Below are 20,043 nucleotides of genomic sequence, written 5' to 3'. Positions count from 1 at the left end.
GACGAACTCCTCGATCATCTCGGGAAGGCCCGTTTTTTTCCACCCTCTACCTTGTTGTCAGGGTAGAGGAGGGAAGAACCCAAGCGCAGGACAGTGTGTGCAAAAAAACCCAAGGGATATTGGCAGGTGCTGTTGTCACCGTCGGCCAGGGAGAAAACGCTGTTCCACACCCCTTTGGGCCCGTGGCAGTACCGGGTCTTACCCTTCGGCCTACATGGGGCACCTGCAACATTCCAAAGAATGATGGACGTCCTGTTGCAACCCAGGATTACGCAGCCACCTATATAGACGATGTAATCGTTCACTCAGGGAGCTGGGAGGACCACGCCGACCGGTTACGGAGGGTCCTGCTCGAGCTGCGACGAGCGGGTCCGACGGCGAACCCTAAAAAGTGTCATCTGGGGCTCGCCGAAGCACAGTACCTGGGATTCCGGGTCGGCCGTGGCCTGATCCAGCCCCAGTGGAAGAAGGTAGAAGCAGTGCGGAACACCCCCAGGCCAACCAGCAAGACCCAGGTACGTGCATTCCTGAAAGAGGCCCAGGCCATTAAGTGGGCAGTCCTGGAGTCGCGGTATTACCCAACGGTTCGAGGCAGATTGCCCTGACTGTTATTATTAGACTGTTTTTGTCTCCCTATAAGTGCCTGACGACCGGTTCACAGGAATTCACAGCTACCACAAATCCTCACCAGCCTCACCGTCCACTTGGAAGGACACCTCAAGAGTCAACCCACCCCAAGAAACTTTACTCACTGGTTAATTCTGTTAGTAAATCACCCTCTGGGTTATTTTGCACTGCAACTGTATTCATCTTGTGTCTGCTTTGCCACACCATGCATTGTTGTTGTTTTGTTGCACATATTGCTTTTATTGGTTTCCACTACTTTGGAAGTCGCTTTGGAAAAAAACGTCTGCTATATGAATACATTTTACAATCCGAGGGTGTGTAAATGATGACAGAATTGCAAAGAATCCACAACCTGCTTTTTTCCTGAAGCTATTTCGTTGTTAACGTGTACGTGTACCCAAAATTTTCAACTGTACAGAATAATGCTGAATAATCAGCAATCAATACAAATAGGTAGTAATTTAACTTCACAACGAAAAAGACACATAGCAAAAATGTCTGAGATAGCAGTGTGAGATCAAACTGAAAAAGGGAAAGTGCTTTAGGAAAATAATTAACAGATCCCAACATCTTTAAATTAGGTAAAGCACCCTAACTTAACCACGATAGGAAGCTATCGAATGGTGTATTTTCACCAAGTTGCACACACATGGATTGTCTTGGGAGAAATGAAATCAATTATTAAGTGACTACGGGACATGTGCATCATTAACTAATCTTGACTAGTTAATACTTGCTTCCGTTTTAGCTTATAAAACCAATTATGTATGTAATGTAGGTGTAGCCACAATGCAATAGATCTGTACTTAACATGTTTATGACTCATTGCTGCCTGTAATGAAACTATAACAGTTCAACCTGACTTATTTTTTAAGTACTAATTGGGTAGACAGCAAGCCTATTAGGATGCACATCTTCAGCAAGTCGCCTCCTCGGGAAATCGATTTCTTGATCTGCGGAGACTTGTGCTAGTGAGCGCGCGCGCGCGTAATTGTATACAGGGCGGGAGAAGCGCGAGACACACATCCCGTGGGTGGAAGCGTCTTTTCCTCACAGAAATCGAACAAGTGAGAAACTGTTGCTTCTTGGCTATATCTTAACAAAGGGACGGTTGCGTTACCATATTTGACTTTCAAATTGAGGCTTTCCTCCTCGTTTCGTAATTTAAGTGAAAAGAGAGAAAGTTACCTGGTGCTGTTAATGCTTTTGTAAGTCTCACCTTGAAGCATTTCATGAAAACGGTACCCAAAGAACTGTTCGATTAAAGTCGACGTCTCTGAAGAGAACTCTCTTGAAGGAGCAGGAAAGGCTGCAGCTGCAAAAGGAGAAGACGGACACACAGGAGACCTAAAGCTGGCAATATTGAGCAGAGTGACCGTTAAAATAAGAAGCCCGAAAGCGCGAAAATTCGCTGACATATTCTGAGCTGTTCGCTCGGTCGCACTAGGGGAGCTGCGCTGTAGCGCGCGATCTGGCGTCAATCTTCTTTTTGTCTAGGAATACATCAGGTAGGCTGAATTGATTTCCTTCCTCTTAACCGTGGTTCTTTCCAAAATAAACTTTTAAAGGTTTTTATAAACTGATTTTATCCAAGTTAGAGAAATGGATCAAAATGATTTAGAAAAAGTTTTCCACAACGTACATAATAGTCTTATGCATATGTAGTCTTAACATTTAAGTGTAAATGGACAAGAGGTGAAAAAGGAAAATACATTTGTGATTTTTTTGTAAGTAATAATGTAAGGTATGTATGGAGCCTGGTTAAATAATTATGTGAAATTTTATTAATTATATTTTTGAGATCGTGTAGGAAAATATTGCAAAGAAATTATTCAAGTACTCTTAAAATGCGCAGCATTAGGCAAAATAAATCACTTTCTAGATCTAGTGACAAGTATCCATGTATCTAATAAACCTTAAAAATGATGTCAAATGTTTTACAGTTAATCTAATTTGTATTTTCTTCATTCTAGAAAAGGAACATTGAGAAACGTGTCAACATGTCCAAGCCGGACTTTAATAAAGACTAGCAAGTCTTGCTGTGAACCTGTTTGAAAAACATTTTGCACTGGACAATCATATTTGTATATTTGTATCCGGAACGGTTAATCCTGGTTACTTGGAGGGTTAAGAGATTTAAGAGTTTCACGAAAATACAAAATAATATATGATATGGAACAATAAGGGATTTTCTTGGTCAGTTTCAATCAGGAAAACCAAGCATAACCACAGCGTCTGTGAGAGGAGGGGTCGAGTTTGTTTAAGTGCTGCAGTGAATATGGACTCATCTGGGAATTCTACAGAATCACAACAGTTCTTGAACTTCTCGTGGAAAAATATCACAGAGCCACACAGCTGTCAGTCCGCAAATCTATAAAGAGAAATTACCGCCACCCGGCAACTCCAGAGACAGATATACACCTCCACATCATCTGATAGAATCCGCTTCCGAGGACTAAGATTTGGGGACACCAAATCCCCCATGTTGCTCATATCAGACAAGCTATATATATTTGTATGAGCATATAAACCCTCTGGATCACCAAGAATTGCAGTTTTTATGGAGTGAGAACTCGGTCCAGTGTGTCACTCAGAAGTGAGGATTATTCAGCTGGCTGTACGGATTTTGCAGACGGAGGAACTATCAGAAATTGAAACATTAAATGGAAATGAGCACAATCGACATTTAAGATCAATCAGATTGGAATAAGTGTTCCACTTTGGATATTTGATTAGTTTTGTTAAAGGTGGATTTTTTTCATATCTAAAAACTCTGTCTGAGTGGCTTATATCACAGACACAAGCACGTTTCATCGTATTTTATTCTCCTGTTAACATTAATCTCATTTTAGTCCTTTATCTTCCCAGAGTTCATTCTGGCCGGGCCTGTTTCTTCTAAAGGAGAGGAGGACTTCCTCTCTATTGCTGCCTCACGTTTCAGCGGCAGGAAGCGGGTTATTGGGGCGGCAGTGGGTGTGGCAATGGTGTTAGTATTACTGATCACTATACCACTATTGGTGCACAGCACCAAATTGGGTGGGTCAGGGGGCAGAGGCACACATTATGAAATGCTTGGAAGCTGTAAGATGGTCTGTGACTCTCTGACACCCACCAATGAATTAACACCTGTTTCCCCTCCTCCTCATGACATACCAGGACGCAGAGGGGGTGGTAAGTCAGGATTTCGTGGTAGCCAAGGGCCACCAGGCCCACGTGGGCCCCCTGGAGAACCAGGAAAACCAGGCCCTCCTGGACCTCCAGGTCCTGGCCCAGGGGGATACATCCCATCCTTCTACAGCCCCAAAATAGCCTTCTATGCCGGTCTGCGCAAGGAGCATGAAGGAACTGAGATACTGAAGTTTGATGACGTGGTCACAAATGTGGGGAATTACTATGAGCCGACCACAGGAAAGTTTACCAGCCCTCTTCATGGAATCTACTTCTTCACTTATCATGTGCTCATGAAAGGCGGGGATGGAGCTAGCATGTGGGCCGACCTCAAGAAAAATGGACAGGTAGGATAATTGTGAGTTGGTTGGGTGTTTTCATGTTGGAAAATAATTATTTGGATTGAGTTTACACCGTTTTTAGAAGGTATTGTTCACTCAAAACATGTTTTATCCTTTATTTTACTCGCACTCATGTCATACGAAACCTGTAGGACTTTCTTACATCTGCACACCACAAAATATATTTTGAAGAACATCATTAACCAAACAACATCGGCTTTCATTGACTGCAAAGGGCACTCTCTCTCAAAATATCTTCTTATCAGCTTCACAGAAGAAAGAGTCATAAACTGGTTCTGAATGACATAGTGGTGAATACATTTTCTATTTTGGGGTAAACTATCCCTCCAACCAGACTAGAGTAAGCTACAGTAGGAGTGAATGAATTGTATTTAATAAGAGTCTGATTTGATTGAAATGTCTCATAATGATTATATTTACTCAGACAGGATTAAGAAAAGCGTTTAACATTCAAATAGGGCCCTGTAAGGCAGCTCCTCAATAATTCAGCAGTCATTTTCTCAGTCTATCACTTGAGGCCTTTCTGAAGCCACAGCAAAAAAGATGTCTCACAAAATATGTCAAACTATTAAAATATGGTCATATACATAGACCATATAACAGTGCTTGTGTAGTTTGGTTCACACTGAGGTATGAGGAAGAAAATTCTATCTATCCAAAACGGCTTCAATGCATGTTTATTTATTAGAATAAACTTATAGTTTAAGAATCGGAATTAGGAGAAGCCTTAAATCTTCCTATTTACAGTTACATGTGTAATACAACGAAAAGAAACACAGAGACACACTGTTTTTTTGTCTCGCTTTCTCTCGAGTGGAACGAAATGCAACAGCTGGATGCAGATCTCCCAGGACCTGTGAATGTAGAATAAATGAAAAGTAAAGAAAAAACCTCTCCATCTGGTGAAACATGACATGGATCTGGGATTCAGGCGCTCTCAACTCAACTGCTTAGGTTTTAGTGTTAGTAGTGGAACAGAAAGTAGGGATTATCCAAAGAGATGTTTTTAAATATACACTTTCTCCATCTTTCTCACACACACAGTTCCCTAGAGTTTTAGAGATGTATCTGACAGGAAATGACGAAAGGTCTTTAATGAAAAGTGTAAAATTTGTGACTAAATAGTATTGTGAATAATAATGTGAGGATGCTAAAAAGGAGTGTTAAAGTGGGTTTATCCTATGTGGACTATAGTACAAATTTTTTGCCAGGTACCTTAAACTTGTGCCTTGGTAATAAGCATATTATTTGGTTTCATTCAGTCAGTATGACAGGCTAAACCAAAATACACACGAGACCAATCACATTTTCGTGGTCTGTGTAACTTTCTTTTTCTGCAGAACAGAAAAGAAGATATTTTGTTAACCGGCACCCAAGACACCCAGACAGTTCTCCCAAAAATGAAAATTCTGCATTGTTTACTCACCCTCAGATTGTTTCAAACCTGTATAAATATATTTGTTCTGCTGAACACAAACGAAGATATTAGTAAGAATGTCAGTAACCAAACAGATTTCCTGCCATATAAAGGAAAATAAAAACTATGGTGGTCAAGGGGGATGAGATCTGTTTGGTTACAGACATTCTTACAAATATCTTTCTCTGTGTTCAACAGAACAAGGCATTTATACAGATTTGGAACAACTAGAGAGTGAGTAAATGATGACAGAATTTTCATTTTTGGGCGAACTATCCTTTTAACTGATATCCTGGACATATGGCTGTGACTCCTTTATCAAACTGTGAATTCTTTTAAAATATTTTCCCTATTGCATTTAAATGATTTTAGATAATGTGTCCTCACTGACGGAGATTTGAGGGTGAGTAATTCAAATCAGAGTCTTTATTTTTTTTGTGTGGAGTATCCTTTTAAGGTGAATTTGGTAAAACAGAAATCTCAAAAAGTGTGCAGTGCAGTTCTGAACTGTAAAAATTGTTTTAAAATAATGCTGAATAACAAATAAAACATTAGTCAATCTATCCATAAAAGGAACAACATGTTTCGGCTGCTACTCATAAAAATGTTTTAGTGCTGATTATCCAAAAGCTCATGTGCTGTGGGCCAGAACTAGTCTGCTCGGATATTCAGCACAGCCTACATTAAGTGAAGGACGACTGTAATAAAGTTCGTTAGAAGGGAAGGAAGGAGGCGGGAACCGTCGAACATTCAAACTTTAAAACTTTAATTAAATAAACAATAAACACTGAAGTAACTGACCGACAGCCACCTCACGGTAGACTGCCGGCCATAAAACATACACAAACTAAACATATGTCCGGGCCCGGTCCTCTCTCGTCAACAGTCCTGCCGATCGTCCTTTTAAGCTCCCAATCTCCTTCGTGATAAGATGCGGGACCGGTGCGCGTACAGCTGCTTGCACTTATCACTCACGTCCCGCCTTCCTCACCACAACGACATACAGAGAGTACGGAGATGAGGAGTGTAGGCTTACCCAGTGTATGTCATGCTGCATTGCATATATTGTCATTCCAGTGATCTTCCCTCTTGTTAAATCATTCATGTCTTTAAGATGAGATTCCCTCTTTTTCACCTGTGGCACACAAACACACACACCGAGCCACACTCTCCCAAATGTCTATCTCAACCCTCATTAATTATCTCTCCCCTTAGCTAAATTATTTAACCCATCTCAAGGTCTTCTCAGAGCGTTTTCACAAACATACACCGAACAACATCAACCACCGTTCAACATTTCAGGTAAAGGTATGAGATTTGATTTGCGTACATTTGGGTCCTGTCTCATTTCAAGACATTAAAAAGACAGCCATTCTATGTAAATCCTGCACTTGTCACTGATGTTTTAGGTGAAAAAGAATTGAGATATTTTAAGACAAAACTGAGAAAGGTGAGGGGAAGATCTGAACATATGAGCCTACCAGATGAGGAGTGCGGGCAATGGGAGGCAGTGAAATAAATGGTGTAGGGTGATAGAGAGATGAACGGAGGATAAGAAGATGGATGGCTAATCAGAGGAGAGCCGACAGAGAGGTCGGGAGAAAGTGTTACTCCGAGGCCAGACACAGACAGCTTCAGATCAGTGTAAGTAAGATAGATGAGCAAAACAAGAGAGAAAGTATGAGCGCATGTGTAAGAAAAAGAACCACTGACCTTATCGCAGGTCATAGAAATACACAAGAAATGCAGACTTATTATTATTTACCTTATGCATTTGGTAGATAACTAAAACAACTTACAGCACATTCAAGGTTGACATTTTAATAATTTATGTATTCCTTGGGAATTGAACCTGTGACCTTGGGGTTCTAGCATTATGCTATACTGGTTGAGCAGCTGGAATATTATTGGGGTGAACCTTGACACAATGAAAAGAAGTAAGTTACCTGGTTGCCTTTTTGAGTTAATTCAACTTAAAAAATATTAGTCCACACAATGAGATTATATCAAATTCTTGAGTTAATTTATATTTTTAAATTAATAATATTTTTTACGATGAACCATCAAAAAGCGACAATATTTTTTTACAGTGTATTGGTGTATTTTAATATACATTTTCCCTTATCAGACGATAATTGGGATGTAAGATATTTTCACCATTTGGGGTAAAGGAGATTTTATTGTAGTCTGAATCCAAATGTCTGTGTTTTTCTCCCACCACCCACAGAAAAATTCCCGGCCGAGTTACCTTCTGTTTTTGATAAACTTCAAGGTCGGGCGGAAATGGAATTGCCGTCTGAATCAACAGTTTATAACAGGTGTTAAATCCAAAATAATTTTTTTAAGCCTGTTCTGACCACTTAAGCACCATATAGTGTTACTCTTTAGGAGGTTCAGGGATTATAGTGTCTGATGCATTAAAAATGACGTAAATGGCAGCATAAAGAGCACCACGTGACTCACATTGCGTCATATCACACACACACCTGAAGTGCTTATGCAGATGGAGAGAAACAGTTCATAGACGGCAGAAAGGGTTTCCTTTTGGCTTTCTTTATTTTACAAAAGCACAATAGTTATCGTGGATCTACACATAAATTTAAACCCTGTACAGCTTTGAATGATTTCATACATGTCTGTACGACCAGATGATAGGGAGTTTTATAAGTTTCGGATGCATCACGCGTCCACACACAACATAAAAACACTCAAAAGTTCACATAAGATAACTTGACCGATCAGGTTCGCTGTTTCCCTATAGAATGGGAGATTAACAGAAAGAAGACAAATAAAACATGAAAACATTAGATATTGGCATTTTAAAATATTGATTTTATTCCATTATCGTTATATATGTGTGAATTGTCATGTGACTGAGCATGTGAGAAGTGCATATTCTGGGTTTGCGGGATAACAAACTCACTCCACTGTGAATTTATCAAAGATAAGATAAGAGCCACATAGTTTTATTTTTACAGACATCCTCATGAAATATTTACCTTTGGAATAGGGCTTTTGTTTACGCAATATCTGCAAACTGTTCTGTAACTATAGTGAGAAATTATTTTTTAAATTCTGAATATTAATTTGTGAAATCTCACTTATTAGTGCAGCTACAAGAAGTTTTCTCATGGAAGGAATATGCATGGGTCTAAATAAGAAATGAAAACAGCATCATATGGGCTCCAGGCGGAACCTCAACACCCCACAAATTAATGTCACTCAAATAGAATACCTAGCCAATTTGTTTCTCATTGCGGATTGAATTAATGAATTCAATCATTGATTCTTGCCTTGTAAACACGTCTCTTCCCATCCCACTGACTACTGTTTTACTCTCTGTCCATTTTAACTCACCAGCCCTCTTAAAAAGCTCTCCCTCTCTGTGCTCCGTCATCTTGTTAGAGCAACACAACACTAATTATAGTGTGATACAGAGAACTTGTTAGTACACCCTGTCAACTATACCACAGCTAATGAGTTTACATCCTCCAATTAATTCATTCATTCATTAAGTGAATCATGAAATCTGACGCTACTCCGAAAGGCTTTTGCATCTTTGCTGCACAAGCTTTTATACCCATTTAAACCCATGATTCCAGAGTTGCACTTTCACTGCCTTGTGTTTTCTTCAGTTGTCTCCCTAGCTTTAATTTCATGCGCTTTTACTGCCCTTTGAATAGCCAAAAGGTCGATCTAATACAAACTCTGAGATTAACGTCAGGGTGGGTTTGTGAACAGCCTTGTTCTGGTGAGGACAAACAAAATGCACAATATGAACCTTTTGCACATAAGGCACTTAGATTCTAATGTATAGCTCTTTTCTTAAACAAGGACACACACCAAGAAACACACTGGAGGCCTTTAGCCTTGAGGTAGTACAACAAAAAAGGCAGACAAGGAAGCTTTATGAATTGCTGCATGTAAACTCAGGTGAATACTTATTCTTTACCATTTTTTGTTTCCTTTTTGGCCTATTATGTGTGAATAGTTTTGGTGTTTAAACATTGTATAATTATGTGTTTCCTAATGAAGTGCAACTCTCCCCAGGTACATAAAATAACAGCTGCACTTGCCATTTTGTAACACATATTTGTCATTTTTTGTTTTTCTGAGCTTCAGAACTCTTGCACATGACAACCCTGTCTATATCTATTGGTTCTGCCATAAAACTGACAAATTTCCATTTAGTTTTTCTTTTCAGTAATTTTTACATATGTATATATGCATATAAAGCAGTGTCTCACTTCATTGTCTGGCTGTAGTCAACCAAATCGTATTGTTCACACAGTATATGAATACACATATGTTGCATGGTAACAAGGGGAAAAGAGATAAAACTGAGCGATAAAGACACTTTTGATGTTGTCACAAAAACAAGCCCTGTCAAATTCTCTATTTGTTTGTTTCTCTTGTTTCTTATGGTGTTTTTGAAGATGATTTTATAAAATAAAAGGCCATTTTGATCACAGAAGTGCACGCAGGTGAATTCAAAAGCAGTCATGAGAAGGAGCCCTGCAGTCATAACCAATTAGCTCAGTAAATGTGGGAAATAGCATATTTATATTAATGCCACATTTTTGAAGATTATTCATGAATTCTAAAACACAAAGTCAACCTTTAACGATGAAGAACAGATTCTGTGGACAAGCTAAATGTATTAAGTGAATGTTTGAGGATGATTGATAAAGATCTTTGATAAAGCTACGCTCCTCAATGAGAGGACTGACATTCTAAAATGTTACCTAATTATTATTACTTCATGATGATGATTCACATGTTTCCCAGGGCATACACAGTGACATGTAATACACACACTCACACAGGTTTGGTTTGATAGTGGAGACATTCAAAAGACTTCCACTGATTTTATATCAGGCTTATGAAATATTCTATCCCTACCCCAACACCTAAACCTAATAATAACACAAACATCTGCAAGACATTAGATTTAAAGAAAAAACGTGTTTGACCGAATTATGAGCGTCTTATTTATTTATTATGAGATTTTTTATTTAGTGAGGGCCCTCAAAAATATAGCTAAACCTCTACACAGAATGCAAGCAGAATTTATCTATATATCTATATCAGAAACACAAGCAGTGGAACTGACTAACCCTAACCCAACAAACAAAGTAACACCAAAACTGTACAAGTGTCAAACATAAGAATTACACATATTTTAAGTCCACAGTTTTTAGACAAATTGTTTACTTTGTTAAAATGTTTTTTGTTGCTGTTCTTGTGGTTTCTTGCATGTTGACAAATTGCCAGACAAATTAGAGCCAAACAAAGTTACAATTTAAAATGAATAAATGCCCTCTTTCATAGGGGAAAGTGATGTTAATAATTGTAGTCCTGTGCCATGTTTAGTTTGTTTTATTGGCTTTCAAAAATTCCAGTCAAATAAATTCCAGTGGCACTTTTTATGTGTCTGTATTATACTTTCATTTTCCGGCGATTGTCTTACTTGGATTATTTCTTGAATTTGTTATAAAATCATGTTTGCTTGTTTTTCTGTCAGTATTATTTTATCTGAATGCCTGCTGTTTAATCTGATAACGGCTTGTTCAAATCACCGAGGGAAAAGCACTGCACATTCAATAAAATACAACATCCATGTCATCATTTAGAGATTTGTGAGCATGCAGCCTATCTCTCTCTATTTCGCACACACCCAGTTAATACTCGGTGACTCCATTTGACCGCTGGTCGGTTCGAGGCTCCATTTATTGTGATACAGTGGAGTTATTGAGGAGTGGGCCCCATTAGGAGCAACAGCCGAGCCGCTGTGCTGGGCAATTACTGAGCGAGGACCCGACGCAGCCCTAGACCTCCCGCGGGAGCTGCTACCTCACGCCTTTAATCAATCCGATTTAGACTGGACAGGGACACGCGCCAACACGAGACGCATGGTGGAGACACGCGCGTGACCTGCATTTTATTTCTATTCCGGGAGAAAAAGATGGATAGACGGTGCAAGGGATAAGGAGATGGTGGGGGGAGAGAAGAAAGATGAGGGGAAGACAGGGATAATTAATGAGGAGATGTGAGAAGAATTAAGAGCACAACAAAACGTCGATCACTTGGAGACGCGAGTTACAAACATGGGTGCATATTTGGAAAATGATTATTCACGCTCATTACATTCTTCTTTAAGATAAGCTTTCCTGTAGCTCAGTGGTAAGAGCATGGCTCGAACAACGCCAAGGTTCATGGGTTCGATCCCAGGGGATTGCACATAGGCCTACTTAAAAACATGTGTATAGGATAATGCGATGTATGTCGCTTTGGATAAAAAGCCAAATGCATAAATGTAAATTTGTCATGGATAGATACTTTAGCAAGCTGATATTGCTAATAATAGCAGCTGCATTAAGAATGAGTTTATTATTTAATAGGATATTATTGCATTCACTATTAGCCTACTTACAAAAAGCATTAATTATTCAATTTTAGTTTTTATTACTCATTAAAAGATTATGCATTAATTATCAGCACAGGACAAACCAAGCTTTGGTTGAAGCTTCGTGTACAGTTATCAGTATTTTAATCTAAATATACATAGAAACTGTTTTGTTAAACATGCGTGCTTGGTGTTTATGTTAGGGTGTTATCTATACAAATTTGTACCCAAAAAGGGGGTTAATATGATAGTATTTCTGCTTAGCTATATAAAAGCTCTCAATGGAGATAGATGAGTCGCAAAGTGTGTGTGTACGTGTGTGTTTATATATGTATGAATATGTAAAGGTGTGCAAGTGGGGTACAGGGCGAGGGGCCCTTCCAATCCATTATAAGTAGCGCACTTATACATAAATCAATTACCCTTATTCTCTTGGAACTGATCTCTCTTGGTCTTTCCTTCTTCTTGTCTTTCCTTTGTATCCCACATGGGAGTAAGCGAGAAGAAACGAAAACAAAAGAGAGGAACCGTTTTTTATGCTTGTGTATGTCTGAGAAAGTAAACAGGGCTATGTTTGAAATTAGCATATTTATTGATTTGTAGGAGGCAGCAGTAGGTGTGATGTTAGAAAGAGAGCAACATTTAACATCATTATAACTAGTATTTTTTCTTTCTACTTTCTCCTCTCATAGGTAAGGGCAAGTGCAATCGCTCAGGACGCAGATCAGAATTATGACTACGCCTCTAACAGTGTGATTCTGCATTTAGACGTGGGAGATGAGGTCTGCGTGCAGCTGGATGGTGGAAAGGTGCACGGAGGATCCAGCAACAAATACAGCACATTCAGTGGCTTTCTTATCTACCCCGACTAACACCTCGACACGTACATGCTAAAAACACTGTCGCTGTCATGAAGGTAGTGATCTCTATCGACACCATTAACATTAGACTATTATACTGTACGTGTGCATAGGTAACAGTGGATATAACAATTAAATAACAAGAGGAAAAACTGTAGCTTTGATACTGAAAGTTTATTTCGTATTATAGTATTAAACATCAATGTGAAACAGTGTTTACAGTCCACTTACATAATGTGATCATAAGTTGATCACTTTAACAGAAAATATGTGATATTTTTCTCCATCAGAAATTGATTTGATCATGAAAAGTTTGGTGACCTCCACTGGACATTTCAGACATTTCGAGTTCTAACAAGTATTTACGTTTAGTTAAGCTTTGAAGACCAGTAATGTGTATTATGGAAATAATTAAAGGACATTTTGATTTTCTTATTGAATTCAATGAAATTGTACAAATTATGCATTGACTCATTACTTAATATTGCATGGAATCAAGATTTATTTGCAACTGCACAACTCACTATTAAGCAAGTGTTTCAATTCTGGTGTTTGAAAGGCCCAACATTGCTGCACAAGATGTTTATGGTGTTGATATTGTTCACTAAAAAAACCCTGAACCTGTCAGGCTTCCTAAATTATACAAAACTTTTGAAGATTACCCTATTATCGTGTCGCATTGTACTAGAACTTTGTTCCCCTTAAATATGTCGGTGTGTAGGTTTGTTTGGAATTTGCATAACAGGGACTTAATGAACAAAAGTGGAATGCATTTCATGGCATGGAAACTGTATGTTTTTAACTTCTGTGTCTTAAGTATGTACAATATGTTAATAAGGAAGAAACGTTTAAATTACAATATGTCACTAAATTTGTTGTGGTATATGGATAAATGTTTTACAATGACTTGATTGTAAGATGGAAACATCAAGTTTTAGTGTATGTGTGTGCATGAAACTGCCATGTGGTTCATGTGTTCCCTAATATTATAAAGTGTTGCAGATTTGCTTCTGAATACTTCACTTGTAGATTGATTACTGTTGTAAATCTTTGCAGCTGTGTAATTAATAATTATTATAGACTTTTGTTCTGGCATGTTAAAGCGTACATACTGTACATAATAAAAAATAAACACAGAAGTGTCTGTCTTTCGGACAAAAATGATCAATTTAATGACGTTTTATTAAAGCAATCGGTGTTGGTGAATGTGTTTTTGTGGCTTGAAGGTAAAAAGACTAGACAAACCACTTACTAACAAGCAATACATGCCCCCACATTTCAAAAGTGAGGTATACTGCTAAGAACAGAACATGTAAGGGAATAAATACAGTTAACAAGATTTACATCAGCCCATTAGCAACAAACAAAACACGTTGTTAACAAAAACACACTCTCTTTTCTCACACAAAATAAAGCTCTAATTAGTCAGGAAACGATTGGCAGTGTTGATTATTCATTGTTCCTCACACATGGCCTACACACACAAACACATACATTTCCTTGGTAATGAGGGAGATAGATGGCTAGGCATCCTTTGAAGGACAATAGTAAAAAGGTCAAAGAGATGTTGGCTGGACAAGAACACAAACAGTCTCTGAAATTATGAAAACTCTTGACAGAAACAAGGTTAGAAAGGATAAATGTTCACTGTGTCAATCTGCACTGACAAAAACAGATTTTTTCAGATTGTATTTGGTGTGTGAGGTGCTGGTAAACCCACAGCAAACTTTCAGCATATAAATCAAATGTTTATTTAAAATTGTAAAAATGCGTGTATGTATGAGGGGATAGAATACACCCTATTTGCATCATGTAAACCACGCGCGTGTGTGCGTGCGTGTGCATTACCTTATGTTTTATACATTTTAAATTGAAATATAACACAATTTTCCTTCAAGCCAATTGAAGCAAATTTATATATAATAAGCCATGATATTGAGACACGAGGGTTCATGCCAATGCGTCGATGTTAACTGTTATATAGTGTTTTTAATGAACCACGTGGTCTCATTGATAGAACACGAGAGGTTCAGGTACTACAAACAGACGATTGCGCTCGTGCAAGGTACTTCCAAACATACACAATTGCGCCATCTTTTGGATACCCACAAGCAGTGTTGCCAACTTAGCGCCTTTGTCGCTATATTTAGCGAGTATTCAGACCCCTCTAGCGACACATTTTCAAAAAAGCGACTAGCGACAAATCTAACGACTTTTTCTGATGTTATTGGAGACTTTTGGAGACTCTGAAGTGAAAGCACATATCGTTCTTACTCTTCACAACGAGCAGCGGTTGCTGCCCTGAGCCGCACGCCCGCACCAAAGCACTCACAGGCGGCTCAGTCCTCGCGAAGCAGCCCCTCCCCCAGCTGCAGTCAGAGCAGGAGATGTTCACCCCTCCGCGTCCAGACTGCAAATGATCGCGCGCATGTGCAGAAAGCCGCCGCCGGCTGATGCTGCCCGGGTTTACAATTCAGCATGAAATATAAAATGTTCTTTGTCTAAACTAATTAAATCACCGCAGAAAAATAAATCCTCTCACAACCTCAGTCACTTTACTCTCGTCCACTGTATGTGTGCCTCTCTGTGACATAAGATCAATTAGCTTGCTAGCTCATCATGTCTCAGTCTAAATTTTGTTAATCTAGATTGTGTAAGCATTTAGTTTTTAAATGTTATGGTTAAATTTCATATTTTACTGTGACTTGTTGTAGGCTCCTAAGTAAACCATAAGGTTAAAAACCAAACATAAGAAAAAAAGAATGTATGGTTAAAAATGTTCATGTTTTACTATGTCTTGTTGTAGGTTAAAACCCAACCCAAAATTAAAAGAAATGTCTCTTTTGTGTCACTTTTGCCGGTCCCAAGCCCGGATAAAGTAGGAAAAATCCTCTCTCCTACAGCGTCCATCACAATTACATGCACAATGCACATGGTCAATTATGCAAAGTATGTGATGACATCATTTGGCAACTTCTAGCGACTTTTAGGACAGCCAATAGCTACTTTCCTTACTGTGGAGTTGGCAACACTGCACATGGGGGGCGGCAGCGGCACGAGCAGTAAAAGAAAACTCAGGGCCACAGCGAACGCGAAGCGGTTTTCTATTATCTATCATTCATTCATTGTGTGGAGAATCGGCAAATTGGCGCCCCTGCATGCTGAGAGGTGCCGTGTGTGTGAAGGGGAAAGGGGAGGGGCGCGCAGGGGATATTTCACCTCTGGGTGTTCACACCGAACACGAATAAAGCGTTAAGCGCGAGTGATTTACACGTTAAGTCAATGCAAAGACGCGATAGACCTACTTGCGGTGCGATTCGCGTGAATGAGGCGATTGAGCGTTCGCGTGATTCTTGCGAGTTGAAAAATCTGAACTTTGGCGAAAATTCGGGCTGCTAATCAGGAGCTTTCTCTAGTTGAGCCATGATTATTAACATTTAGTCATTTAGCAGACGCGACTTACAAAGAGTTCACGGAGCAATAAGTTCAACAAAAGCGAGACTGCTACCTGTTGAGAGAAGAGTGTTAGTCTACGTTTCAATTTTTATTTATCTGTCAGGTATTCGCTGAAGATGTGCGTTATTTGGAAGAAATTATTATGACGTAGCGAGCGGTAGAAGCCCCTCCCATGACGCGAATTCAATTAGTGAGCTAAAGTCAGTCATACACCACCTCGACTTTCTTCCAAATAACGCACGTTTTATCCATAATGTAATGAATACAAACCTATAGTTTCTGCACATTTTTGTTTTTCTTAATTGTGTGAAATGGCTATTAAAACATAAGCAATACAAAACGATTATGGCTGTGACTCGTTTCGTAAGTTGGGGGAATGGGAAATCTGTGATTGTCCAGTGCCAAATAAACAGAGATGGACAGGAAAAGGCCAAAGCCATCAGGTGCACAAAAAAACGGATTTTTACGGATTATAATTTTCTCTTTCACCTATGTTGTTATAAAAAAAATGACTGTTTGTCATAATTTTGTGTGTGTGTTTTATTTTTATTTATACATTTTTCGGGGGAGGGGGGGGGGTGCTCAAAGGTGGTCTCGCCCGGGGTGCAATTCAATGTAGAACCGCCACTGTGTGAGCATGTGAACTCATGTAAATGATGTTGTTTTTCTCTGTCAGGAGGATGCAGGCTGGGAGATCATCAGAGCTCGAGTCATAAGCCTCATGAAACAGCTGGAATTTTTCTCCTTCTACATTCATGTTTAGCTGAAGCCTACAAAGAAAAACCTTAAAAAACATTTCTGTCAGTCAGGCTCTTCCGTTTATGTATTTCATCAAAAATACATATATTTATTGTTTACTTGTGTTTATTGTCCTGTTTGCTAAATTATTTATTTAAATTATTGATTATTAATGTCTTTTTATTTATGCCTATTTATTTTTCTTTTATATACAAATGTCTCAAATATGAATATTTTGTCATATGAATAATGGATTTATTAATGCTGGCATTCAATATATCTTTTCAATATCTTCTGTAAATGTCTTTAGTATCACTCTTTTTACATTAACAGATTGATGACATGCTCATCCGTTTAAACACTGGCCATGGTCTGCCTCGGTTTATTTCTCTTTATTACATCACTGCTTCCCCATCGCAGGGCAATGCATCATTTTAACTTCATAACTTTTAGTAAAGTCTCGAATTGAATGCAAGTAAATCTGTAACGTCAGATTGTCTGTCGATTGACACGATACACTGTCACAATACAGCAAGAGAGATAAACATGTGGATTTTTGGGGTGAAAAAACGAATGAACAATGTGAAATTCACCTTTAAAATGAATCCTTTTTACTGCAATAAAACAGGGCACGTATAATTATAAAGCGTTGAAAATGATAAACCTACTTGTTTCAAAGTAGATAGAAATGTATTTGTGAAATCACATTTGCATTTACATTTAGTCATTTAGCAGACGCTTTTATCCAAAGCGAGTTCAGGGAGCAATAAGCGATATGTCATACAGGAGCAATAATCACAGAAACAGTATCATTACTGATGGTGAATTGAAATGGCCGCAGCATTCACATAGTGATACAGAAATCATTCATTCACACAGCACTCGGCCACAAACAATAGCTGTTATCCTCATTTACACAACTATACTGTAGCCACATTAATAACCAAAATCATTTTTAATGCATTTATATGGTTGATCAAACTGTAATGTCAACTAATGCATTTTGGTGGACGCAAAAATATTTCGATGTTTCTTTCATTAAAAATGTTTTATTTTTCCAGGAATGTCCCTGAAGATCGAGGCATTGATGGATGTTTATCAATTCATCATTGAATTTCAGAATGAAATAAGATCACCGAGATTTCTGATTCTGATATACCACTGGGGGTTAACAGAGAGATCAAATGTAACGAATTTCTAAGATGATTCAATGTGGATTCAAACACTTTCCACATTTGCAACAATGATATTGAAACGGTTGACCATTAACTTTTTAAATGTACTTTGGTGGATTTATTTTTTAATGAGTCATTTAATTGGATAAAACAAAATATCTATATGTGGGTTAAATTTGGAAATGGTTTATTCACAGATGCAAAAACTGTACACCAGGTTTGTGTTTATAAAAAAGAGCTTTCCATATATGAAGGCCTTACATTTATGAAATGTGATAAAGCAAAGAAATAATTGTAATTGTTTAAAAGATATGGTTTTGTTTAAGCCCTTACAGTGTATTTATCTTCTGTTTTTCACATTTAGTTTTCTTGGGTTTCTTAAGATTCTCCAGATTTTTTGTATCTCAGTTGTGTATCTAAGTATGCAATGACTTATAATTGTACTACTTTTCTTAATATTGGCCTGCAAGGCTATTGTTCAAATGCATGATAAAATCTTTATTCATTGTGTACAAGTTATGTGTACAGACACACTACTTCATAGATAATCTAACGAAACAAGCCCAATACATTTCTCTAAAACACCAGAAGATGGCGCTACGTCCATACACACAATCTACTGTGACGTCATCAGTTTTCAGATTTGAGCTACTTTTTTAACTTACTTAATACTTTGTTTAAACGAATAAAAAATGATCATTGGGATTATTAATATCACTTCCTGAATCACATACATTGATAATTCAAAATCATGCAGTGTTGATAACAATGTTCCTTATTAAAAAGATCACACATTAAAATAATTTATTGTGTTTAGTCAATTTGTAAACATGTTCAGATTTGTGGTTGTTGAAATAGTTTAATTTGAGTTTTCAGGAGTCATCATTCTCTTTTTTTTCTGTTAATAGTACTTGTTTTGTTTACAGAACTTAAACATTTCTAAAAGACATTTGTTCTAAAAGACATTTGTTCATTAATGAATACATTATTGGGTAATGGTGTTAAGTCTATTTATATTATAGTGATAAGGATGAAATTGAATAATCACAATATGTGACAACTACTTGTTGAATGAAACAAAAAAATCATAATAATCCTTACACAATGAGGACAAGAGACATGGGATTTTTCTTTTATTACAACATGAAATACAAATTAAACCATTAAATTATAGGAATAGTTCACTCAAAAATGACATTTAAGCCATAATATACTCACCCACATGAAATCCGTATGACTTCCTTTTAAATAGCATGATGGATAGAGCTCCATTTTCAAAGATTAAAAAAACACCCATTAAGGATTCTACGATCAATCGTCCATCATAAAAGTAATCCACACATCTCCAGGGTTAATAAATGCCTCATGAGTCATGACACAAAACAATACATTTGGGATCAAAAACTATGAATATATTGAGTGAATTAAGTCACGTTTAGATGTAAACATGATTATCACTGTCCTCACTCAAAACATCAGCACCGAAGCTCCTCTTTTGAATCTCATTGGTTCTTGTGGTTACAAGTGACATAATTTAAAAAATAAAGCCAATTCTAATTTATAAAACTGCAATAAAACTCTGCTGGCCACACACAAAATGTCTGCACACAGGCTACAAATAATTCAATTCAATTTTATTTATAAAGAGCTTTTCACAATGTGCATTGTTCCAAAGCAGCTTTACATGGGAAAATAAGAAAAACACAGATCATGGTGTTTATATAACAAGTTCAAATATTCTAGTAAATAATATCTAATGTCAGCATCTCTTGGTGGTTTATTTAGCATATTTGGCATGAAGTGAATGCTTGGCTGAAAAGATGCGTCTTTAATC

The 20,043-nt window shown here is 37.8% G+C and overlaps 1 protein-coding gene across 2 annotated transcripts; it reads left to right on the top strand.

Moving 5' to 3' along the window:
• The first annotated feature begins 3,306 nt into the window (after positions 1 to 3,306).
• Positions 3,307 to 13,220, top strand: c1ql4b (complement component 1, q subcomponent-like 4b). 2 transcript variants are annotated; one of them, XM_079461109.1, is made up of 2 exons: positions 3,307 to 4,142; positions 12,749 to 13,220. In XM_079461109.1, the coding sequence occupies exons 1-2, from the start codon at positions 3,609 to 3,611 to the stop codon at positions 12,872 to 12,874; spliced, it is 660 nt and encodes a 219-aa protein (XP_079317235.1). In that variant the 5' UTR covers positions 3,307 to 3,608; the 3' UTR covers positions 12,875 to 13,220. The 2 variants fall into 2 exon arrangements, with proteins under 2 accessions (XP_079317235.1, XP_079317234.1); XM_079461108.1 differs by having other exon boundaries at positions 12,673 to 13,220.
• Positions 13,221 to 20,043: the final 6,823 nt, after the last annotated feature.

Source organism: Barbatula barbatula (assembly GCF_947034865.1).
Source record: "Barbatula barbatula genome assembly, chromosome: 7".
Taxonomy (NCBI): Eukaryota; Metazoa; Chordata; class Actinopteri; order Cypriniformes; family Nemacheilidae; genus Barbatula; species Barbatula barbatula.
The sequence above is the reverse complement of the archived record's forward strand: the minus strand, read 5'-3'. Positions and strand labels throughout refer to the sequence as shown.

Coding starts and splice junctions, on each gene's coding strand:
- c1ql4b (XM_079461108.1), top strand. CDS start 3,609: ATGGTGTTAGTATTACTGATCACTATACCACTATTGGTGCACAGCACC. Junction 4,143..12,672: donor ACCTCAAGAAAAATGGACAG/GTAGGATAATTG, acceptor CTCCTCTCATAG/GTAAGGGCAAGTGCAATCGC.